The 25,017-nt window shown below is 43.1% G+C and overlaps 1 protein-coding gene across 9 annotated transcripts in view; it reads left to right on the top strand.

The window, feature by feature from the left end:
• The window catches only part of kiaa1109 (KIAA1109 ortholog), a 106,925-nt gene that overhangs the window by 66,384 nt on the left and 15,524 nt on the right, over positions 1-25,017 (top strand). For 2 of the 9 annotated variants that reach the window (XM_061744034.1, XM_061744033.1), the window contains exons 57-80: positions 628-725; positions 855-1,043; positions 1,126-1,294; positions 4,968-5,179; positions 6,763-6,849; positions 7,645-7,843; positions 8,301-8,360; positions 8,520-8,746; positions 10,080-10,256; positions 11,034-11,164; positions 11,248-11,371; positions 11,495-11,607; positions 12,742-12,832; positions 13,117-13,164; positions 16,501-16,763; positions 16,944-17,159; positions 18,097-18,283; positions 18,372-18,561; positions 18,843-19,004; positions 19,113-19,252; positions 20,971-21,166; positions 21,555-21,755; positions 22,139-22,315; positions 24,373-24,510. In XM_061744034.1, the coding sequence (XP_061600018.1) occupies positions 628-725; positions 855-1,043; positions 1,126-1,294; positions 4,968-5,179; positions 6,763-6,849; positions 7,645-7,843; positions 8,301-8,360; positions 8,520-8,746; positions 10,080-10,256; positions 11,034-11,164; positions 11,248-11,371; positions 11,495-11,607; positions 12,742-12,832; positions 13,117-13,164; positions 16,501-16,763; positions 16,944-17,159; positions 18,097-18,283; positions 18,372-18,561; positions 18,843-19,004; positions 19,113-19,252; positions 20,971-21,166; positions 21,555-21,755; positions 22,139-22,315; positions 24,373-24,510 (3,795 nt within the window). The remainder of the gene's footprint in view (positions 1-627; positions 726-854; positions 1,044-1,125; positions 1,295-4,967; positions 5,180-6,762; positions 6,850-7,644; positions 7,844-8,300; positions 8,361-8,519; positions 8,747-10,079; positions 10,257-11,033; positions 11,165-11,247; positions 11,372-11,494; positions 11,608-12,741; positions 12,833-13,116; positions 13,165-16,500; positions 16,764-16,943; positions 17,160-18,096; positions 18,284-18,371; positions 18,562-18,842; positions 19,005-19,112; positions 19,253-20,970; positions 21,167-21,554; positions 21,756-22,138; positions 22,316-24,372; positions 24,511-25,017) is intronic. The other 7 variants (XM_061744037.1, XM_061744036.1, XM_061744038.1 and 4 more) reach the window with 7 other exon arrangements.

The raw sequence follows: 25,017 nt of genomic DNA, 5'->3' as shown, positions 1-25,017 counted from the left end.
TGCAGAGTTAGAGGCTGATGCCGTTAACGCAGCTCTGGGTTCACGTCAATTAAAAACAAAGTTCAATAGAGAAAGGGGTCGATGGCCGGCCACGCGGGGATCTGCTCTGGGGCTGGGAGAAGAAGAAGATCCATCTTTGGATACACTTTCCTACATAGACGTGGAAAAGAAAACCCAATGTGTCGTTGAAAAAGAAAAAAATGGGGAGAAATGCGGAAAAATAAATATGTCGTAAACTCAAATTAGAGTCTTCTGTATCTGGAATGAATGTATTCTTGAGTCTATAAGATAATAATAAGATAACCTTGTTTGAATTGTAGAATATTGTTAGACTAAAACTAGACTTAAATGGTCCTAGGCAATTCTTACTAAAATAAGACTAAAATGCTCCGTTTCTACTGTTAGTCGACTGAAACTTGACACGACTAAAAGGAGAATGAACGTAACTAAAACTAATAAAAACTAAAATGAGAGCTTGACCCAAAGACAAAACTAAAATTGAAACAGGCTACAAAAACAACACTACTTCAGTGGAGTAATTTATTATCATTATTATTATTATTTACTCATGGATGGGACACCTCCGCTCCAACAGTCAACCTCAGGTGTTTTTAATCTGATGTGCAGGTGGAGAGCAGCCCATCCCGCTGTGGAACGAGCACGACACCTCCACGGATCCGGAAAAGCCCAAAATTCTGCTGTATTCCCTCAGCCTCATGTTCAAGGTATCCCGCTGAGATTGTTGAAAAAAGTTTCATCATCCGGTTTGATGGAAGCTGAAGTGTTTAATCTTTCCTTTGCCTTGAGTCTCTGAAATACTGAGGAGTTTTCTGGGTGACATCTTTGCGTTGCAGGGGATCCAGATGACAGCCACCACTCCCTCCATGCGGGCCGTGCGCTTTGAGACGGGCCTGATCGAGCTGGAGCTGTCCAACAGGATCCAGTGCAAGGCTCAGCCGGGAGGCAGCAGCAGCTACCTCAAACTGTTCGGCAAATGTCAGGTGGACCTCAACCTGGCCCTCGGACAGATAGTCAAGCACCAGGTACGGATGAGCCTCCGGGTATCAGCCGGGCTGCCCGGAGATGCAGATTCTCCTTCACCATTACCTGCCTCTCCTCTCACAGGTGTACGAGGAAGCCGGTTCCGACTTCCACCAGGTGGCGTACTTCCGGACTCGGATCGGTCTGCGGAATGCGCTGCAGGAAGAAATCAGTGGCTCTTCAGACAAGGAGGCGGTTCTCATAACACTCAACAGGCCCATTGTTTTCGCCCAGCCAGTGGCGTTCGATCGAGGTTCAGCTCAATTTTTCTCTACTTTTTATAAACAGCCCTGCAAAGCCATCAGTATAATAATAATAATAATTATTATTATAATTAATAATAATTAATAATAGTTAATAATGTATAACAGTGTGCTGTCTTCGGGTCAAAATGACCTAATTCTCCTTCCTTCTTCCCTTCCTCTTTTCTCTCTTCCTTCCTTCCTTCTTTCCTTGTTTTCTTCCTTCCTTCCTTCCTTCCTTCCTTCCTTCCTTCCTTCCTTCCTTCCTTCCTTCCTTCCTTCCTTCCTTCCTTCCTTCTTTCCTCCTGCTCTCTCCTTCCTTCTTCCCTTCCTATTTTCCCCCTGTCCTTCCTTCCTTCCTTCCTTCCTTCCTTCCTTCCTTCCTTCCTTCCTTCCTTCCTTCCTTCCTTCCTTCCTTCTTTCCTTGTTTTCTTCCTTCCTTCCTTCCTTCCTTCCTTCCTTCCTTCCTTCCTTCCTTCCTTCCTTCCTTCCTTCCTTCCTTCCTTCCTTCCTTCCTTCCATCTTTTTCCCTTCCTTCCTTCTTTCCTCCTGCTCTCTCCTTCCTTCTTCCCTTCCTATTTTCCCCCTGTCCTTCCTTCTTTCCTTCCTTCCTTCCTTCCTTCCTTCCTTCCTTCCTTCCTTCCTTCCTTCCTTCCTTCCTTCCTTCCTTCCTTCCTTCCTTCCTTCTTTTCTCCCTTCCTTCCTTCATTTCTCCCTTCCTTCCTTCCTTCCTTCCTTCCTTTCTCCATTCCTTCCTTCTTTCTTTCCTCCCTTCCTTCTTTTCTCCCTTCCTTCCTTCCTTCCTTCCATCCTTCTTTCCTCCCTTCTTTCTTTTCTTCCTTCCTTCCTTCCATCCTTCTTTCCTTCCTTCCTTCCTTCCTTCCTTCCTTCCTTACTTCCTTCCTTCCTTCCTTCCTTCCTTCCTTCCTTCCTTCTTTTCTCCCTTCCTTCCTTCTTTTCTCCCTTCCTTCCTTCATTTCTCCCTTCCTTCCTTCCTTCTAGGGATGGGTACCGAAACCCGGTTCCAATTTTGGAACCGGAACCGAAATCCAAAAATTCGATATTCGTTTAAAAATGCGCATTTCGAATCTTCATTTCGAATCCTGGGAGTTTTTTTTTTTTTTTCTCTCTCTCTCTCTCCCCCCGCCCCCCGCTCGCGCTTTGAGTATTACGTTTTTCTCTCTCTCTCTCTCCCCCCGCCCCCCGCGCCTGCTCTGAGTATTACGTCACATCCACGGCTGCGCTGCAAGTGGCGGGGCCTTCGTCCTGCGGCGTCCCCGCGTCGTCGGGCGGGGTTTTCGCGGGACGGTGTCCGGCACCGCGCGGAAGGCGGACCGGTGGGGGGGGGGGTCGGATACGGCGGTCGGTGGTCGGCGGCCGGCGGCGGCAACTCTGGACGCGCGCCGGGCCCTTCTCGCGGATCTCCCCCGCTGCGACGCCCGTCGGGGACCCGTTAACGCGGCCCCCGGCAGGTCGCCTCTAGGGTTACCACCTTTCAGAAATAGAAATAAGGAACGCCTGATTTCAGCAGTGCAGGCGCCAAAAAGGGACATCCCCAAAACTTCTAAACTGCATAGAAATGTATTTATTTTATATAAAAAAAACGAAATGCTTTGATTTAAAGTGCTTTAATAGCATTGAACTTGCACGACTGTACAGACAGACAGCCATATAGCAACTGAAATATCCTCTGCTGCTATCTGTACGTCCACATCAGCCCAGATGTAGAATATAGCTACAGGCAGTACTCGAGTAGAGGGGGGATGAGGGGGGGTGGCATCCCCCCTGAAATAAAAACGGTCAAAATCATCCCCCCTGAAATAAAAACGGTCCAAATCATCCCTCCTGAAATAAAAACGGTCCAAATCATCCCCCCTGTAAAACTTCCATCCCCCCTTTCCATCCATTAGTAATTTTACTGCTATTTCAACATTTAGAGTCATCAACAGAAAAATAACTTGACAATTTTCACTTGTTTCAAGTAAATTTTCACTTGAAATAAGTAGGAAAATCTGTCAGTGGGACAAGATTTATCTTCTTATTACAAGTAAAAAAATCTTGTTTTTTCTACTTATTTCAAGTGAAAATCTACTTGAAACTTGAAATTGTGGTTTTTTCCAATGATGAGTCTTGTTTTAAGTGTAATGGGATTTTTATTTACTAAAATGAGACATTTTAACTAGAAATAAGACAAATATTCTTGTTAAGATTTAGAGTGTTTGCAGTGATCCATTTTACTTATCCTGTGAAGGACAGAGTCATATTGATAAGTTCAGAAAAGTGTTTTTTATTGTTGTGTTTTGATGTATTTGATGTAAGCCCAGTGGATATTTAAAGCTTACAGAAGGCTGCATTTAACTGCTGCTATGTCATTCCTGCAGTATTTCTGCAGGTGTTTTGGTCACTGCTATTATTTGTAATATATTATATTATTTGTAATCAGCACAGGCAGGCTGAGGGGAGACCACTTTATATATGTTAAAGCAAGAAAAAACCTGGTTTTCACAATAAGTGCAGTGCATAGATGACGGGGGAATATGAACTGGCCTGAAAAAAAATTTTCAGTCAAAAATATTTTTTTTGCTTTAATCCCTGGTATCGGAATCGGTATTCGAAAAGAATCGGAATCGAAATGAGGATTCGAAATAGGAATCGGATTCGATGAAAATGCAAACGATACCCATCCCTACTTCCTTCCTTCCTTCCTTCCTTCCTTCCTTCCTTCCTTCCTTCCTTCCTTCCTTCCTTCCTTCCTTCCTTCCTTCCTTCCTTCCTTCCTTCCTTTCTCCATTCCTTCCTTCTTTCTTTTCTCCCTTCCTTCCTTCCTTCCTTCCATCCTTCTTTCCTCCCTTCTTTCTTTTCTTCCTTCCTTCCTTCCTACCTTCCTTTCTCCCTTCCCCCCTTCCTTCTTTTCTCCCTTCCTTCCTTCTTTCTTTTCTTCCTTCCTTCTTTCCTCCCTTCTTCTCTTCCTCCTTCCTTGACCCGAAGACAGCACATGGGTTAAACTGTATCACACTGAAGGCTGCTGTTAAAGAGTCTTTGTCTTTGATCTGCAAGATTCAAAGTAGAGCAGCAACATTCCAACTTCGAGGTTGAATCCAATGCAAAACTAAGAAAGGGTGCAGTTCCTTGACTTTGGTTTCAAAAACCAAGTCAATCGCTATTGGCCACCATGTTAAAAGGTCCAGATTTTTTAAAGAAATTAACATGTTTACAGCCTGTCTCAAAACAGATTGAATTTAAATAAATAATAATTAGCATCATGTTAGTATAAGCTCAGCCAACCAAGCTAAACGATTAACTGACTGAAATGAACAGTTTATTCTCCAGCGGGTTTCCGGGCCTGCTCGTTTCATCTATTTGCAACATGAAACTGTGCCTTCTAAGGAAAAAGAGCACTTTTCCCTGAACTTAACGTTGATGTCACAGAGGGTTTGTCTAGTTCTTCTTATACAGTCTGTTGTTGGCCCCGAAACAGTTTCGGTGGAAACCAGAGATCTTGTATCTCATTTAGATGGTTTTTGTATACCTTAATTTCCAACTTTTTTAGGAGGGTTAAGTGTCCATGATTAAATCACGCATGAAAAACAAGTGTTTTTGAGAATTGGGCCGGCAATTACAGCTCCAAGGCTACTCTGAACCTACATTTACGCTCTTTTCTGTGACTGCTGTCCCCTCCTGCAGCTGTGCTCTTCTGGCTGAATTACAAAGCAGCGTATGACAACTGGAATGAGCAGCGCCTGGCCCTCAACAAGGACATCCACATGGCCACCAAAGAGGTTGTGGACAAGCTGCCAGGCATCCAGCAGACGTCGGCCCAGGCCTTCAGCACGCTCTTCCTGCAGCTGACCGTCAACGACCTGGGTATATGCCTGCCTATTACCAACGCATCCCAGGTAAATGATTCACCTCGCTACGTGCTACATGCATTGTTTATTCACGGCTTGTTTAGACACTATAAGCAAAAGCAGGCTTGTGTGGTAATTTGTTTCAACTAAAAACAACCACAAAAAAATAACTTGATTGCACACTTTCTAAAATTTTATTTCAACATTTTTTTTTATTTCTTTTTGACTTGCATTTATAACATATATATATATATATATATATATATATATATATATATATATATATATATATATATATATATATATATATATATATATATATATATATATATACTGTATGTATGTATGTATATATATATAATTTGTTGATTGCCATAAAGGGAGTTCTTGTCATCAATTCTGATGATACTGTTTCTCTCAGCACTGAATTTCCCTCACAACGGTCTTCCTCTCACTCACCTCAACATTTAGCAAAGTTCAGTTTTGTTTCTGCTTGTTTTGGTTTTGTTTTATGTTTATGTTTTTATGTTTTGTCAGGACAGTTACTAGTTCCATCAGAGAAATATAAGTTCCTGCCGTTAGCAGCTCTGTGTCCGTACGGCTGATGCAAATCAGATACCGCCGCCTGACGTTCAGACATCTGTTGAAAACACGTGTTTTTATCTGTTATTGCTTGTTGGATGTTTGTACTGCATTTACAGGAACACAATTTGTCTTCAGTTTAAGTGTTTTTTTATCTTCGCTCTGTACTGTCGTCTGCCGTCTTTAAATACAAACAGGAACAGCGGAGAGGGAAACTAACACAACTTCAAGTGACATCAAAACAAATTCTCACATTTAGCTGACATTAAAGTTAAAATAGATGAAATATTTATTTACTTTTTATTTTTTTTAATGCACTACAACACAAATGTTCATCAGTACAAATAATTACTCTTAATTTCCAAATCAACAAATCTTGTGACATTTCTTTTTTTATAAATATGTTGAAATATACTTTTCTTTCTTTTTCTGTTTTAAAAAATAACTAAATAAAAGGCCTGAGCCTACTTTGATTGGTACTGCTGCTACAGACAAATTGAATTTACCTGAATTGCATTGAAGTGGGCCTCCAATTTTACTCCACTGGCCTTCTCATACCTGACCAAGCAAGAGAGAAAAATCCCACAAACACCTGGAAAATGGGGAAATGTAAGAGCCTATTGACTTCATTGCTAAAATAGGAGATATTAAGATGTTTCTTTTGATAAAAGATATTTACAAGCATCCGTGCAAACAGGCCCAGGAAACGCTTGATGTTAAAGGTAGGAAAACATCAATATAACCTGGAGAACCAAAACCACATCCCCACCCCCTCCCCCTGTCAGGCCGCCCCCGCTCTATTTGTTTACAGTTTATGGAGCCGGGGATGTGTATGGAGACCAGGTTTTTCTTACAGTTAACCCACAAGATGGGCAGCTATTGGATGGTGAGGGTATTCACTGGACGTGACAAAAAAAAAATGTTCTTCAGATAAAATTACATACTCTGCCTTTAATCAAAAAGTCTTTGTCAGTTTTTGTTATACTGACAGTTTACCAAGTCTGCAGAAAGAAGACATAAAAGCTTTTCTTTCACACTTATTTCCATAGAAAGGACAAGTACCTGTTGGGCAGGAGGCCAACAACTCTGCAGCTGAGGCCAGCACATCAGTGGGCCAAGAAAAAAATTCACGAAAAGTAACCTTAAGTTTATTACAACTCTTGCGATGGCTTGTTGTGTGACATATACTTACAGACACTCTTCTATACAACTTGTGACAAAGGTGCATCACAACTGATCTTGTTTTTAACCATTTTAAAATTCTTCCGCAAAGTTGGCTTGAAAAAACACCAAATCTTGATGTTGGGGTCTGAGGTGTGTTAAGAAGGTCATGCCGGTTGGTTTGCAGTGTGTTCTGAGGCGGTTCTGTGCATCGCTTTAGATTAAAGGTGCAGATGGCCGGCTCTGTCTCTTCTTGTACGCGGAAACATTTGGAAATGACTCAAATTTCTGCATTGATTACTCCTAATCTTGTGGTCTGATTTTCATCCAGCCAATGAAAGAAAAAGAGAAAAAAAAACCGACATAATTGGATTGTTTAGATAGTAGACAGGTTTTTACCTTCTAGTTGATTAATGGGATGATGATCAGATTGCTATTTTGGAGCATGTAATTGATTTAATATAGCCTCTTTATTTCAGAATTTGCAATTAAACTCAATTTAACAAGCTGAATAGTCGGTAACATTTCACTCAGACGTGTATCTAAATGAGCAGCACTTGTAATTTGTCCTTTCTAAAATCTCCTGTGGAGTAAAAGATTAAAAAGCACTATTTTCATTAAACAGCAACAGTGAGAGTCGAATGTTACCAGCTGTCTCACGCTCATTAAAACTCTTGGAAGTGGGTTCTTTTCGGTGCCGTCGTTTCCGTGTAGTGTCCCCCGTCCTCCGCCGGCGCCCGGTTAACCCCTCCACCTCCACCCCCCCCCAGGCCAACCACAGCATCGACTTCGACACCGGCTCGGCTCTGGTCCTGACCATCGAGAGCACGCTGATCACCGCCTGCTCCTCCGAGTCTCTTGTGAGCAAGGGACACTTCAAGAACTTCTGCATCCGCTTCGCCGAGGGCTTTGAGACCTCCTGGGACGACTGGAAGCCCGAGATCCGCGGAGACCTCGTCATGAATGCCTGTGAGTGACACAATATCTTTGAATTTCAGCACACTGAAGAGGAATTTCATTAGAATTTGTACAGAATTTGTACTCGGACCTAGGTCTTTTTAAATCAAGGCTTAAAACCTATTTATTTAAATGGCTTTTAATAGTGTTACTCTTTTCCTTTTATTCTATTTATTTTTTTGCTCTGTCTTATGATTCAATGTTGTATTTCTGTATGTTTTATTCTGTAAAGCACTTTGGCTCACCTAGAGGTGGCTGTAAAGGGCTATATAAATAAAGTACATTTACATTTACGAGCATGACGTGAGTGGTCAATAGAACATATTTGTAACATTTGTTATAGAAATTATTACTTTTGTATGCTTGAGTGTTGCAGAAAGTCTTTTCCTAATAAGCCTGTTATGTGTTTGATGACCTGACTTCCAGTTTGAGTGTATCTTCTCTGAATGGCTGTATCTTGTGCATGCAGGCATAGTCCCAGATGGTACATATGAAGTGTGTTCCAGGACTACGGGGCAATCCGCTGCAGGCAGGTTTCCTTAATTATGCAACAGTCCATAAAATATAGATCACCCCCTCGAGCTGCACAATAACAACGAGACGAGTGTCTTAAAATTCAGCTTTTTATTTCATTCATTTAATCCGCATAATCAAGCTTTTCTTGTTCCCGTCCTCTTCCTCCAAACAGAGAGCAGCAGCGCCGGCACCTGGACTCTGAACGTCCTCTGGAAAATGTGTGGAATCGACGTGCACATGGACCCCAACATCGGCAAGCGCCTCAACGCCCTGGGCAACACGCTGACGTCGCTGACAGGCGAGGAGGACGTGGACGACATCACCGACCTGAACTCCGTCAACATGGCCGACCTGTCGGATGAGGATGAGGCCGACACCATGTCGCCCACCGTCCACATGGTCAGGACTTACTCACTTCATTATTGCATTTTAGTCCAGATTGGGATGTTTTCTACGGAGCCCCTCTGGTGACATTTGAAAAAAATAAAATAATGTGTGGCCACGCATTAATAACTCGTGGCCACGAGTTAATATCTCGTGGCCACGAGATCATCAATGCGTGGCCACGAGTTATTTTATTTTTTTCAAATGTCACATGTTATTATTACACTCGCCATGACAATACTCTTGCTCTTTAATATAAATAGACTATAATCACTGTTATTAATGATGAATAACCATCCCACCAAGGAAGTTGCATCCACGAAGTCCAGACAGTAGGTTATAATGCCATCCACGAGTAAAATAATGCATGGGCACGAGATACATAATGCGTGGCCACGCATATTTTATTTTTTTCAAATGTCACCAGAGGGGCTCCGTAGTTTTCAACCATTGTTGGATTATTTTATTCATTTAAACTGAATTTTAGGATTAGTGTATTTTCCACACCATAAGGCGTATTATAAGGTGCACCTTCAATAAATGGCCTATTTTAAAACCCTTTTTCATATATAAGGCGCATGGAATATACGGTAAAATACCGTACTATAGTTGCTGGGGTTGAGTTACGTATCTACCTGATGGAGCCGCACTACAGGAAATGCTACAAAATGCTACAGCAAATGCAAAAAAAAATAAAATAAATAACAAGAAGAAAAGTACCGCAAGTCAAATTTTATTAACAAAATAAAAACCAGCTTCCTGAACTCCCAAAACAAATGCGGAGGGGAACTTTTCCAGTTCATCCCCGAATCCCTTGAAATCTTCTTCCTCCGTGTAGGAATAGAACAGCTAGGCGAGTGCAGCACCCACTGATCCCGGCTCCGCCTCGTCAGTCGCCATTATACGAGTCGGTATCGCTGCTGTTGTCTTGAACGCCGGGAATCGTCTGTGACGATTCCTGCCGGTTTTAGCGCCATTACTTCGGCGACACCGACTACAGTACCCACAATCCCCCTGATTACAGTAACAGAAATGACCGTAATGATCATATATAAGGCGCACTGAGATCTGTGTTTTTACTCTTGAGTTTTTTGACAGATTAAACAATTCATAATGTGAGGCTTTTTTATTTACATTTAAATGCCAAACCCTTGTCTGGCATATTTCTCAGCATCTAGTTTGAGCAGGAAAGCAAATGTGTGTTTTTAGAGATTGTGAGCCTTTTCATGTCTAATGAGGATGTGTGAAGTCCGACCTGGTTTACCTTGAACGAAGCGTCTGGGGATTTCTGACCCGAGTCGTCCGTTCTTCCACCTCTCCATCCATGTGTCCCCGCCGTTGTCTGCAGAGTCCAGAGAGCCTGTTCAGCCCCCGGCTGACCTTAAAGAAGCGTCTGGTAAACCACATCCTGGGCCTGAGCCCCAGGCCCCAGAGTGTGTCCGTCCCTGCGGACTACTTAAACTGTGCCACCCCTTGCCTGCAAGCGGGCCGAGCCAGGGCCCAAAGACCCCTCTCCTGGGCCTGTGTATGTAGCCACCACCTTAACTCACCTCTGGGCTGACGGAATCACTTGCAAGATCAAATCACCAGGGCTGCGGATCCCAGAATGCTGAGCAATGCCATTGATCTAAAAAAAAAAAGAGTGTTGCTTAGGATTTTGCTGTCACTGATTTTTTAATTAATTTTCAGTGGCCGGTGAATTGAAAAGAAATTACAGTTGCACAATTCCCTGTGGCAGTTTTGCTTTATTTCCCCCTATTTCTTTACATGGAGTGGTGATGGTGATGGTGTTGGTGGTGGTGTCTCCTGTTTCATGACATGTTCCCTGGTGTGTGCACCGATCAATAATAAAATCTTACAGAATCATCAGAACTGTACGGAAGAGTATTAGGGCCATGCAGGAGAAAAATATTTGAGAGGGGAAGTTTTTTTTTATTGTGCACTTGGAGAAAAAAGTCAAAATGTCGAGATTAATGTTGAAATACAATTTCAAGAATAAAGTTGAAATTTTGTGAATAAAGTTGAAATTTTGACAATAAAGTTGAAATACATTTCAACTTTTTTCTCAACATTTCGACTTTTTTCTCGAAGTGCATAATGAAAAAAGAATCTTCCTCCTCTAAAATATTATTTTTATTCTTCTCCTGCCTGGCCCTAATACTCTTCCGTAGAACTGGGAAAATACACATTTAATGAAACAAATTTGGGGAAAGGTGAGCAAATCAGCACATCTGTCAAAAGGCAGCCTTCAGTTTTCCAGGAGACGGGTGTTCTGTTCTGATCCGTGGCCTTGATTGAACAGGAGACGATCGACCCCCGGAGGCAGGCGTTGATGGGGAACCAGCTGATGGATGCTCGTGGGAGGAAGTTCACCAAGAGGGTGGTGGACATCCGCGAACTGAACGAACAGGCCAAAGTCATCGACGACCTCAAGTAAGCTTCACGCCAGAATGACATGAAGCATTTTTCGTGAAAAACAAAACAAAACAATCAACAATCCTTTCTCCTGATTCCAGAAAATTGGGAGCGAGTGAAGGCACCATCAACCAGGAGATCCAGCGCTACCAGCAGCTGGAGTCGGTGGCCGTCAACGACATCAGGAGAGACGTCAGGAAGAAGCTGCGTCGCTCCAGCATGAGAGTGAGTCCTCATTTATCTGCTTTCCCTTTCAACGTGAAATAGCAGTGGATTTATGCCTGATTGGTCGTCTATTTTTTTTATTTTTTTTTATTAAACTGCCTGTGATTGGTCATCTTTACTCAGGCGGCTTCTCTAAAGGATAAATGGGGTCTTGGCTACAAGCCGAGCTACAACCGCTCCAAAAGCATCTCCACAGCAGCCGGCCGGCCGCCTCTGAAGAGGATGGACAGACAAAGGTAAATAGCAGGGCCTCCGTCTCCGATGCTACTACTCCTCAGAATAGTCGCCAATAAGGGAGTTTTTAACGGTGCGTTTACTGCAACCGAACCACGTAACCCCTAATTAACATCACTAATGCTTATGGAAAGTTCTTGAAGCCCTTTTTCCCATTAACCCTCCTGAAAAAAGATGAGGTGAGTCACACCTGATGGTGGGTATAGAAGAGAGCAGCGGCTCGGTGCATCTCATGAATAATATAGGCTTGAATTTAAAACAGCCCCCCCCCCAGACCTTTAGCAGTGGACAGATGTTTTCTTTGAAGGAGAGTAAATAAGCAAAAAGAACTTCAAATAAACCTGATGAATGAATATGTGTGTGATTTTGTGGGCTTTTGGCCCTGTCTGTGTTCAGTTTTTCCATCTCACCAGAAGGTCCTGACCGAGTTGATTCAGGTCAAGACCACCAGTTTCTCGGGGTCTCGTGCACTTGTTTTCTGCCCCAAAGTACTATTACTATAAAGCAGGGATATTCAACTAGATTGGGCCGGGGGCCACATCTGCAAAAGGACTGTATGGAGAGGGCCGCACAATACAAAACATACATTTGTATTATACATTTGAATATATCTAGTTTACATATGAATTATGTATTAATTGTCTCCAGATTTAGTAATTGTGAATGTTAAATATAATATAATCAGATAAAGAAATATTATTTTGAATGCAAGTTCATTTTGAAACCATGCATTGTGCAAAACTTAATGAAATTGATATTGACCTACTTTTAATAAAACACCATAATGACAAAGCACAACTTTCCACCAAGATTTCCTTATTTGAATATTATATTAAGCATTGAGCACAACCATTTTAGTCCATAGTAGCCAGTTATAAAAATATTATTTATAAAAAAAAAAAAAAAATTCAACAAACACCCCCCTTTTTGAAATATGACCAGGGGCCACATAAAAGCTCCTGGCGGGCCGCATGTGGCCCGCGGGCCGCCAATTGAATATCCCTGCTATAAAGTGTTCCCATCAGATGAAGCGAACAGCACCAAGCAGGCAAACTAACTTGAGTTTTGTATTAAACTGTGAAAACCCTTGTTTTATGCTGTATAATCACATTTTTATAACTTTACTGTGGCTTTAGCTCCAGGATCGGAGATCCGGATGATTTCCCAGATATCCGCGTGGATGCATCCTCCCCTGGACCGCGAGTTACCTTCAACATCCAGGACTCGGTAAGCTCAGTTTAACATAAACATCCTTTATGTTACATGATCAGTGAGCAGGGGCAGCTAATGCATTGTAGCTTTGACTTTTAACTGTGTAGATAAGGCTCGTAGCTGAAGCCATGATTGATTGTGCTGTTTTATAAGGACCATCACCATCTCATCCTCCATTCCAGTGTTTGTTCGGCCGTGTGATTGGTCTACTTTTAGTGGTATTTGTGACTGTAGGGAGTTGCTTGTTTTAGATGAGCCTTTTTAACAACTCTTCTCTCCAATTGAAAATCGATAATCAGGCTGTGGATCCTGCACATTCCCCCGTCAGTCCAGGAGAGGTATTTAAGGTATCTGGTTTAATGCAAAAAAATTAATTAACAAATTAAAATTCTCAATCTGCTCCGCAAAGAAAAATTCCTCTGTTGCTTCTTCTCCTCCGTGATTACCTGCCAGGTGCTGATTGGATTTCAACTATGCAAATCAGAACAGGATGATGAGCTGGAACTTTGATATTTAAGTGTCATTTTGAACCTCTGTGTTCATTTGCCACAATATCATTCCAAAGTCGTGCCTTTGGGTCCTTATCTCTGACTTTTGTGAACAGATTTCCACACAGATGGATTTGAGTAGTTATATTTATCACTAATATTTTAGATAACCTCACCACAAGCGTGTTTTTATGAATGAATTTGCCTGAATAATAAAACGATTTGTCACCTCTTGGACGACAGCACGACGTCCTCTCATCCTGTCATGAAACTGCCGTATAAAATCCGTCAGCTTTTCTTTAACCTGAACATGTTGACTGATTTCTAACAACCGTGCACGTGAAGCTTCACTCGGCCCCGTCTCACACCTGCCACCTGACAAAAACTGAGACTATTCCCACAGCTCGCCTCACACGTGCTGAATTACACTAACACCATGAAGGAAATCCAAACTAATGCAAACGAAATCCAGACGTTAATCTCTTTCCTCGGCAACAACTTTACATCAAAGTACAGTTTGTGGCTCCAGTTGTTCAAAATAAGTTGAATTAGATTTCAGGTTATGTTTAGAAAAACATAAATATCTTAAGAAGTATGTTAATTTGCCTTCCTTTCAAGATGGGGATGGGTGCCGAGGACCGGTTATTTTTGGAGACTTTAGTTAATTGGGTCAGTACCCGTAGTACCAATAAGCTGCAGGAAAGACGGGGCAGTTAACAGATTTTACGTTGTTTAAGTACAAGATGTTTCTTCAGTTTTAAGCACCCTTGAATGATAATGTAGCGTGAGCGTCATCGTGCGTGTAAACGGTCAGTAATGGGTAAAACGCCTACCACTGTGGGCTCGCTTTAGTACCATTAGGAACAAAGTTAAATGCAATATATGTCAAAGCCTAGTGGCACACAGACATCACAAAACACATCCACATAAGACGCAGTGCCGACCTAAAGCATTGCCTGCTTTTAACTGCTTCACGGCTGCTACATCTTCACCAGCTGCAACTCGATCGGCTCAGTCTCTTCAAATGAAGATAAAGCACTCGTAATAGAGATGTCTCCAGTTGTTAGCTGATGAAACTGTATCCCCTTTCATTCCTAACATTAAAAATGGCTAATCACCCCACAAGGAACACCAGACAGGCTGCAACGGCAGCTCCAGATGTGCTGGTGGCCACCCGAGAGGTGATGCAGGAGGAGAAAACAGTTAGCTTCTGCAGAAACATTAAGCATGAAGGAGTAAAACATTTTTGTTCAGTGTTTTTCTCTTGAAAAGTTCAACTTTTGTTCCATATTACAAACACAGGTATCAATAAGTATCGGTATCAACAGCCGTCGTCGGTATCAGTGTCAATAAAATCCTGACGATACTCATCCATATTTCTAAAGTTCCATAAGAAGATCGTTATTATTCTCATTTGACTGGAATCAAGTAAAAACAGCCGGATACAACCTATAGAAATGACAACAAATCCACCTGACAGCCCCTCAAATATTACGTAACATAAAACAGAAACCAACGTTCTCCTTTGTTTGCTGCGTTCACAGTAAACAGTGAACGCAGCAGGAGCGTCATGACTCCTGCTGGTTCATTGTCGGGAACCATGACTTCTCATCCTCATCGTGCACTTTCAGACACTGCAGGAGCCTCAGACGATTCCTAAATACTTTCTGATGAGAATGTATTCATTAATTAAGAACTTACTTGTCACAGGAAAGGAAAAAAAGAAAGGGAGATTAATTAGCTCAGTGCCCTGGCTGGATGTTGATGAATCTTTCTGCACTTGTTTTCTTCCTCTGCTTTTGTGAGTCTTTTCACTGCCAAATCCTTCCCATAATCAATCTTTAATAGCGTTAAAAAAGTCAAAAATCACATGAATAACCAGTTAAAGCGGAATGTCGTCGTGGGTCTGATGATGCGAGGTCTTTCCCTGGTGTCGGACGCCGTCTGCTTATGTCAACGTCCGGCTTGGCGAGCTGCTGTTACCTCTGAGACGTGGGCTTTTCTCCAGCTGTTGTCGCGTGTCCAGGTCGTCCGCATTCCTGGATTTTCTTGGGTGTTTTTTCCCTGGACAGTGTGTTTTACCTTTTCCTCCTGTCGGGGTCCATCGTTCGTATTTTCCCACGGTATAACTCCTCCGTGCAGAAAGCACACGACTCAGCTCCTCGGTGAACTGTTGCAGGTGGTAGTTTTTCTGTCAGTGGACCTGCAGTAACGAACATACACTTCTCATCTGTGTTGATGAACTTCAGTGGGGCAAAAAAGTATTTAGTCACGAGTAACGAGTGGAGGACAGAGCAGCCTTAAAGAAGAAGTTACAGGGCTGTGAAAGCCAGAAATCTTGCTTCTTTTTTTTAATCAAAGTCTTTTTATTATTTTTTTTTATCATTATAACAGGACCATACAGTCGAACAAAAAAGAGAAACAAAAACAAGAAGAAAAAAAAACAAACAAGAAAAATAACCCCTAAAAATCTGACATAAAAAAAAAAAAAATAACTATTGCCAGATAATCATCAGACACAGGGCCTTTTCCTTATATTATCAGCATCCATTCCCTCCACAAAGTTCAGGAAAGGCTGCCAGATCCTATATAACGTCTCCCTAACAGTGGACCTGATCTTTTCCAGTGTGAGATGACCCATGACTTCCCTGATCCAGTGATTAGAGGATGGTGGAGCAGAGTCTTTCCATTTAAACAAAATCAGTCTCCTAGCCAGGAGGGAACAAAAGGCCATCATGTTGGTTTACGAAATCCTGCTTTTTTGTAGGTGACCAAATACTTATTTTACCGAGGAATTTACCAATTCATTCAGTAAAAGTCCTACAATGTGATGTCCTGGATTCTTTCCCCCCATTCTGTCTCTCATAGTTGAGATATACCAGTGATGAAAATTACAGGCCTCTATTATCTTTTTAAGTGGGAGAACTAGCACAACTGGTGTGTGACTAAATACTTTTCTGCCCCACTGTATTTCAAATGGTTTATTAATTTTTTTTTTCAATAAAGTTTGAATGCTCAGCATGGTCCAGTGTACAGAGCACTAACTCCTGCAAAGGATGTCTATTCCTTGGCTACATCTTCACCGTAAGACATGATCTACATGTCCATGAGAGCTGGAGTCCTGTTCTTTCTGCAGGAACACGTTGACTTTAGCATCCAGTGTCGTGAGTTTGACTCTCTGTCCTTCTCTTGAAGTTTCCTGAGGAGTCAGAGGTGGACCTGTTGTCAGTCACCACCGACGAACCATCCCATCTTCATCACCTTCACCTCCATTCTCCATCTGCGGAGGGCCGGCAGTCAGTGTTCAGTGCCCCCGCCACCCCCGCTGTCTTCTCACCCACACTTCCCTTCCAGCACGATGACATGAGGCGGGACGACCTGTCCTCTTCGTCCTCCGAGGACTCGGAGAAGGAGGACGAGTTTGAGCGCGAGAGACCGCCGAACATCCGCAGGCTCTTGTGAGTCCGCCTTGTTGTTTTGTTTTCCCTCTGCCCCGCAAGCGTTCGTGTCATGAATGTTAGATGAAAGGAAGCGCCGTTTATTGACGCGCTTCGGTTTTCAGTGTCTCTGTTTTGATGTAAATAAAACCTTGGAATGTCTGACATCATCAGAGCGACTCTTTTCCTTCCACATCTCAGCCAAACGCCTCACCGGAAGACCTCGGGCTTCTCTGCCGTGAGTCAGCTGTTCAGCGAGCGCTGGCCGGGAACGGCGGCCGGCCGCAGCTTCAGCGGCCCGGCCACGGAGAGAAACATCGACTTTGAGCTGGACGTCCGCGTGGAGATCGATAGCGGGAAGTGCGTCCTCCACCCCACGACCCAGCAGGTGGACCACGAGGACGTTTCCCTCAGGAGGTGCGAAGAAAGGCTTTCCCTTAAATTATGACATTTCCTTCTTTTTTAGTTTTTTTTTTTGTGTGTGATCAAATGTTTTTATTTATATTTCTTTTTTTTTCTTATTATTAGCGCTGGATTCCACAATGATGTCAAACAAACATTATACCCATATTTTTACCCCCTTCTAAGCCCACCCCTCGGACCTAAGCATTCGATGAAAACAATTAATAATAAGGAAAACAGAAAAAAAAGATAATACAACAATAAAAAACAAACAAACTAAATAAAACAAAGGCAAAACATACGGTAATAATATCAAAAACTGGACAAGGATAGCTGCGACAAGGTAGTCTATATCAATTTTAAATACATCTTTCAAGTTTGGCTTTAATTTGATCTGCTGCCATATACCAAAATAAAATATTTTGTTTTTTTGCATATTGGATTGGGGCTGTAGATATTTCCAGATGGATAATATCAAGAAAAGTCAAATACCAATGGGAGATGTTAAGCGTGTGTGGTGGTTTCCATCTCACTGCAATTATCTTTTTTGCTGCTGTTAGGCCAGCAAACAAAACTCGTTTTTGACATAGTGAAGCATTAATTGTGGATAAATTATTTAAAATATGTGTATGAGGGTTTACTGGAATAATCTGTACTGTTATCGAGGATAATGCAGGTGCAACCTGTTGCCAGAAGTTTGCAACATGTTGTCATTCCCAGACCATCTGCATGAAGGTTCCTGGTTTATTCTGAGAGCATAATGTACATAAAGAGCTAACCAGGATTTTCATATTTTCTTCATATATTTGAGTCATTTTTCAAGTAGCAGCAAGTTCCTCATAACATTTCAGTTTCAGTGAATGTGAACACCTTTGAGATTCTTCTGATATTAAGATAAGTAAATGGAGTAAATTGCACCGTCTGACGCCTCTGGTCCCTGTGGGTTTGGTAGGAGCTGCGAGCGCAGCCTCAAGAGTCTGGACCAGGAGTCCCCGCCCAAGAAGAAGAAGCTGCAGCCCAACTACACCTCCACCTCCACCACCCACCTCCTGGCTGGAAAGAAATGCCCCTCCTCCCTGCAGACCAAATCCAACGACATGGAGACCACAGTCTTTTACATTCCAGGGGTCGACGTCAAGGTCAGCTCCGCCCTCCTGGTGCAGGTCGTGCACACCTTTCTCCATGTTCAGTTCACGTTTGAAATGATAAAATGATCTTCTCCTGTAGCTGCACTACAACTCTAAGACCTTGAAGACCGAATCTCCCAACGCCTCCCGCGGATCCTCGCTTCCCCGCACTCTCTCCAAGGAGTCGAAGCTGTATGGTATGAAAGATAACGGCCCTACAAACCCCCCCAATGCAGTGCAAGGCAAGACTAACTCGCTCCTACCTCCCCCACCCCCACCTATTCCATCAGGTACTGAGCATTCCCTTGTTTTTAATTGCATGCCCGAGCACCATCCACAATCACCGACACTAAAACGCCTCGCGCCTTCAGTCTGGGGAAGCACAGGCGGACCCGCCCGATCACATGCATGCCCGAGCACCTTTGTTTTTCTGCATGAGTGTAGCAGGCGCCTTCGATCAAACGAGCTCGGGGAAACGGCGAAATAAGCTTGTGATTTTGTTCCAGTTTCAAAACTGATCTCTGAGAAATGCAGGCGAGAGATTGACTTTTAGTGTCCTGTGTTTCTGCAGCCAAAGGAAAGAGCAGTGGGGGGGTAAAGATGGCCAAACTGTACGCCTGGGTGGCCCTGCAGACCCTGCCCGAGGAGATGGTCATCAGCCCCTGTTTACTGGACTTCCTGGAAAAAGCCCTGGAGACCATTCCCATCACCCCCGTGGACAGGAACTACACCGGTGTGTTTCCTTACTTCTGCTCTCAGTTCCTTTAGTTTGCCGTGGACACCTGTGTGTTTATGGTTTATGGTAACCTAATATGTACTATGTTTGTGTGCATGCGAGCAGCTGTGGCCTCCCAGGAGGAGGACATGGGCCACTTCGATCCCGTAGAAAATCTGGAGGAATCCACAACCTCCCTGGTCTCCTCCTCCACATCGGCCTACTCCTCCTTCCCCGTAGACGTGGTCGTCTACGTCAGAGTCCAGGTACGGCTGTTCGGAAGTTTGAGTCAGAGCCCTGCGTGGGAACTTTTCTTGAGAAAAGAAATGTCCTAAACAAATCTATCTGATTTAATGTTAACTTGATAATTGTGGAGCTTGATGGATAATTGACAGTTCATATGCCACCTGACTAGGGCTGGGGATCGATTCAAATGTCAAGAATCGATTCGATTCCGATTCTTAAGATTCAGAATCGATTATCAAGATTTGATTCAATCCGATTCGTTTCGATTCCGATATTGATTTGGGTTAGTGTTATTAAAACTGTTTTTTTTTAGCTATTGCATGAATTATATGACTGTAGTTATGCAAAATATTACTACCAATATTATATTGAGATTAAACAGCAAGTATTGGCAGCTAATGATGCTGTAAGGACCAATCAGCACCCAGAATGCTGATAGAACTGCTTTCAGAAACATCATGTGGGTCAGAATTACCAAACAGATCCAGGGAGGAAACAGAGACGGATGAAATCGGTTTTATTTTTTCCCACATTCTGTTTTTATTTGTTCCATTTTTGGTCTATTTTGGTTTTTAATTTTTGAGAATTTGGTTTTTAGCATTTTTTGCAAATGTAACCCCAAGAAATAAGTAAAAGAAAAAAAAAAGAAAAAACCCCCCCCCCCCCCCCCCAAATTTTTTTTTTTAAATCGATCTTTAGACATATGAATCGATTTTTAGGAATTAATATGAGAATCGATTTAGAATTGGGAAATCGCTTTTCTTTAAACACAGGCCTACACCTGACCGAAAGTTAGGTGCATCATTGTCATCATCGCACAAGCTATTTCGCCTTTCGCGCATGCATCAATTATGGGATTGAGGTTACGGTCTCTTTTTCTAAGAGAGACCTGACCATTACATATCTGTCTGATCTCCTCCACGTCCACACTCCCTCCCGAGCCCTAAGATCCTCCTCCTCAATACAACTGTCTGTCCCCTCCGCCCGTCTCACCACCGTGGGGAGCAGAGCATTCAGCCGCTCTGCTCCTCGTCTCTGGAATTCACTACACCACAACTCAGAATTATTGACTCATTCACTCATTTCAAATCACAACTCAAAACGCATCTGTTCAAAAATGCCTACCTCACTTAATGCTCATTTCTCTGCCTCTTTCTGTTGTTTCTTTTTTTTTTTCTTTATTTTTACTGCTGCTGTTTTTAAATATTTTCTGATGTTTTTGAATGTGTTCTGCTGTTCTTCTTTAATATGTTGTGTACGGCGACCTTGAGTGCCAAGAAAGGCGCCTTTTAAATAAAATGTATTATTATTTTTACATTGCTGTGGAGGGAGAGAATGCTGCTGACCGACTGCGGTCCCAGTCCCGTGCGTCTCTCTTCCAAGAACCACCACAGACACTAAACGCAGTTTCTCCAAATATCTGACTGGCCTTGCTTTGTCTTGTTTGAGGTTCTTTTCCACGTCATTGATTTCCATCTTGTCGCTAGGCTACATCCCGATCCCGCAGTGTTTTTTTTCTAGCCGCCCGTTCCCGCCCGCAGCAAAGTTCAAACCGCCTGCTCCCGCGAGATTTGCATCGGGTCCCACGGGACCCGGTCCCAATGCAACCCTCTAGTTTGAGTCCCAATTCTTGTTGTTCAACCATAACTATTTTCATGCCATAGCTCTGCTCGAGACAGACGTATAAAAAGATCTGGAGTATCTGTTCACATCTTCCTGGTGTCACATTTGCCTCCAGCCTTCCCAGATCCGCTTCAGCTGCCTGCCAGGGTCCAGGGTGGAGTGTATGCTCAAGCTGCCCTCCCTAGACCTGGTCTTCTCCTCCAACCGCGGAGAACTGGAGACCCCGACGGGCGTGCACCCTCCGGACGGAGCTCACCCACCCTCCTCCACCCCACCCGGGCAACACGTCCCCAAAGTTCCTCCCAGCAAAGGTCTGTACAAGATGAATCACTGCGTTTTTTGGGGCGAGCTGTGAATTATATGGAGCACAAAGCATTAGCTGTTGCAGTCACTTAAAATCTGTCAGCATATGTATGAGCAGCCATTTCACGGTACGTGCCTGTGATTTAATGCTGCTCACAGCTTGTTACTGCGCTCTGCAGGCTTTCTTTTTGCAAGGCGATGCAAGGTCCGCTGTTCTTTTGTTGTGTTGTATTACATCTCAGCTCTTTATTTTTGCAATAACATCTCTGTTTAATTTATTTTCTCCGTTTTTAAAAGAGGTGGTGGACTGGATAGATAATTCATGCCTGCAACTGCTTATCATGTGTCTTTTGTGTTTTTCCACCCCCTCTTCCTTCCTTCCCTCCCTCCGTCCAGCTTCTCCGTTGTTGGGCAGCCCGCTGGGCCGGAGTCGCCACAGCAGCAGCCAGTCGGACCTCACCGGACCCCCGACCAACTCCTCGGGCCTCAGCTTCACCGCCTGCATGTCCGACTTCTCCCTCTTCGTCTTCCATCCCTACGGCGCTGGAAAGCAGAAATCAGCTGTTACAGGGTTGCCTCCCGGCCCGGGCCCGTTAGGTACGGACAAGCTCACAGGACACATGAACTGACAGCCAGTGACCAAAGTGCTTTGCTCAGCTGAACCACTTTTTCTTTTCGTTTATGCTTTTCTTTTAGAAGTTCTCTGAAATGAAGAAATTGTAAAAACAGAACATTAGAAGGGGTAGGACTAGAAAAGTTTTTTGAAACTTCATCCTGCACCCTTTCAAACAGGAAATATTTATCTACATATAGATTTGTCTCTTTAATTTGCTTTGTTTTGTTTATGGTTTTTTGTTTTTTTGTTTTTTCGGTATATACATTTTATGTATTCTGATTATTTTTTTGTTTTTGTTTTAACCTGTTTGAATAAATAATTAAATGAAAAAAAATGAAAAAATTTCTCCCTGATTCCACCGCAGGTTCAGTGGATGAGGAGCCCTCCTCGGTGACGGGAAGAAAGGACTCTCTGAGTATCAATCTGGAGTTCGTGAAAGTCAGCCTATCCAGGATCAGGCGCACCGGATACCCCACCTTCACCGAAAGTGCAATCCCCCTTAAAGGCGGCAAAATGGATACAACCCTCATCAACATCTCAGGTAGACCTTCCTCCCCAGTGCTTCTCTGTAAGACGTGACTTCAGGAAACGGCTGCTGGGCTCATTCTGGGAGTCCAGTGAGGGAGTTGAATGTGTTCCCAGCAGAGCTGATGCCAATCAAAGGCAACTAATGATGCTGAGGCGTGAGTGAGATGGGCAGGTTCCTGAGCCCAGACGTCTTTCACTGTGGATTTTAGTTTCATCGCACTTCTGCCCAGAAGAAATGCACGTTTCTTAACTTCAACCACACATTTATAATCTGTTTTCATTTGAGGGAATTCATATTGAAAGTGAGGGTAACCTCCAGGCTTCACTCATCTTTAATATTCAGAAGCTCTGGAGATTAAATTAAATCAATTTACAAGTGTATCTATTTGTTTTTGTCAGTTAAACACTTAAAAAGGTCTGACGTTGGTTCCAAATGTGGTGTTTGCTCTAAAACAATGTCACTCTGGTCGAGAATGAGTGAAGTGGAGCAAGTCCTCTTCAGGCCAGAAAGGGAAAAAGAAAAAGAGAGAGAGAGAAGGGAATGTGAGAGGTGATAGAAGCTTTAGTAGCGGCCAAATCACTGTTTGGTACAGTCTGAGCAAAAGCTCCCCTGGTGAGCTCTGCAACATGAAAGGAAGACAGATGATCAAAGGATCATTTCCATGGTAAAAGAACCTTCTCAACATCCTGCCAAGTGCAGAACAGGAGGAACTCGTGTTTCGTGTCCAAGTCTAGCATCAAGAAAAGGCCTCCGAGGAGTAAATACAGGGCATTCATCACAAGCTGCAAACACTTTTAAACATCAAAAATGAGAAGTAAAAAGAAAATGAATAAAAATCCACTCTTAGATGGTGTTATTTGGAGAGGCGGGACGCTCTGAGACGATACAGGACGGTCTGAGCTGCCGAAAAGCTCGCCGCCCGGAGCTACAGAGTCAGCTGTTGAACATCTGCAGGCAGCGTGGTGACACGAGCACGCGTGGCTTCAAAGGACATAAGTGTTTACCGATGACGCCACAAGTGATTTTGACAGAGGACCAAAGCAGATGGCTGAGTTCTGAAGTAGAACACGGGTTTGTTGTCAGCTCAGATTCCGTCAAACGCAACAAAGCTATTTCAACAGTGCTTCAGAGTACAGACACGCATGCTGAAGCAGAACCCGCTGCGAGAGCAGCCCAGGGGTGTTGGGGGGGCAGGCAGGTGCAGCGCTGAACTCTGGTACAGCCAGTTACCTGATCTCCCCTCTGAAGACCACAACCAACCCAAGGCAGCCGCAGTAAATGCCTGCAAAAGCCCGATAAAGGAGGAAATCAATCTTTGGAGATGTTCGCGAGGGACTTCAGACAGTTATTGGCTGCAAAGGATTCTGGACAAGCAGTCAGAAATATTTATTTATGGGGAAAGTCTGTTTGTGCAATTATAATTGAAGCAGTGAAAAATGGGGTGTTACATAGTAAAGAGCTGCATTTCTTTTTTCTGCCTCCAACTGAATTAGAATTGACTGCAGACTTGCTGTGGCAGGTAATTGCCTCGCTGCAGCAGCTGGATTCAAGATGTGATGAGAGGAAACGGATTTTAGGAGCGAACTTTAACAACCCGCTGGAGCTTGTTGCAGCCTGGTCTTCTGGCGCCGCGGTGCAGCGATTCAGCGTTCATATGTCCTGTTTATCAGCTCAGTGATCAAGTAAAGTTCTGTCCTCTTATGTGGAATTAGGTTCAGATATAATTAATGTGGAACAGAACTGAATATTTACAGAGCGGGATGGTTGGAGGATATGACGAGCGCTGGACGGAGACTTTGACTGCACCACTCCGTTTCCTCCACCAAAAACATTTGAATTATACATTTAACAGTGAGTGCATGAGCTGATGTTCATGGACATTTTACAAGCACATTAATGAGACCAGCGGGCTGCATGAAATGAAAAATGTATTTTTAATTTTTTTATTTTTTTTATTTTTGCGTGTCTTTTTCTTTTTTCCCTCGTCGAGATTTGATTTAATCGCTCTTGTGCTTCCGAATCGTTTTAATGGGTGAATTTCACAGATAAATGGGACATTTTCTCCTCAGCTGTGTGTGACATCGGCTCAGCGTCCTTCAAGTACGACATGAGACGACTGAGCGAGATCCTGGCGTTCCCCAAGGCTTGGTACCGCCGCAGCATCGCCAGGCGGCTCTTCCTGGGAGACCAGACCATCAACCTTCCAGGTGCCTGCTCAGTAACTCCACTCAGAGTTAAACATGTGTTTATTTTTCTTGAAACATGTCTTTATTAGATTTTCCACATAATACACAACAATACAAAAACCCCATTTGGCAGCACAACGCAAAAACACACAACCAAAAAGAAGACAAGGGCAAGACCATTAAAAAGAAAAGGAACACATTAACAAAATAAAAACAAGCTCATAACCGAAATCATAATAACAATAACAAACTAAATAGACTAAATAAAATAAAAATAAGAGGCATAGTTAAAATGTAAGTATTTATATACAGTATATATTATCTCCACGATGCCTCTTCAGGTCACCTCACCGTATATTCATGCTTACAAGGCCTCATCAATATCACAATTTTTAAGAAAAGCTAAGAACTTTCCCCATATACTGTATCATCAAATTCAAAGGGCTTTTTCTTGACACAGTAGGTGAGTTTTTCTAGAGCCAGGCATGATGTTAGATGTCTCAGCCAGAGGTCTAAGGTTGGACCCTT

The sequence above is a fragment of the Cololabis saira genome, chromosome 16 (assembly GCF_033807715.1).
Source record: "Cololabis saira isolate AMF1-May2022 chromosome 16, fColSai1.1, whole genome shotgun sequence".
Lineage (NCBI taxonomy): Eukaryota > Metazoa > Chordata > Actinopteri > Beloniformes > Belonidae > Cololabis > Cololabis saira.
This window is presented reverse-complemented; position numbering and strand designations above follow the sequence as displayed.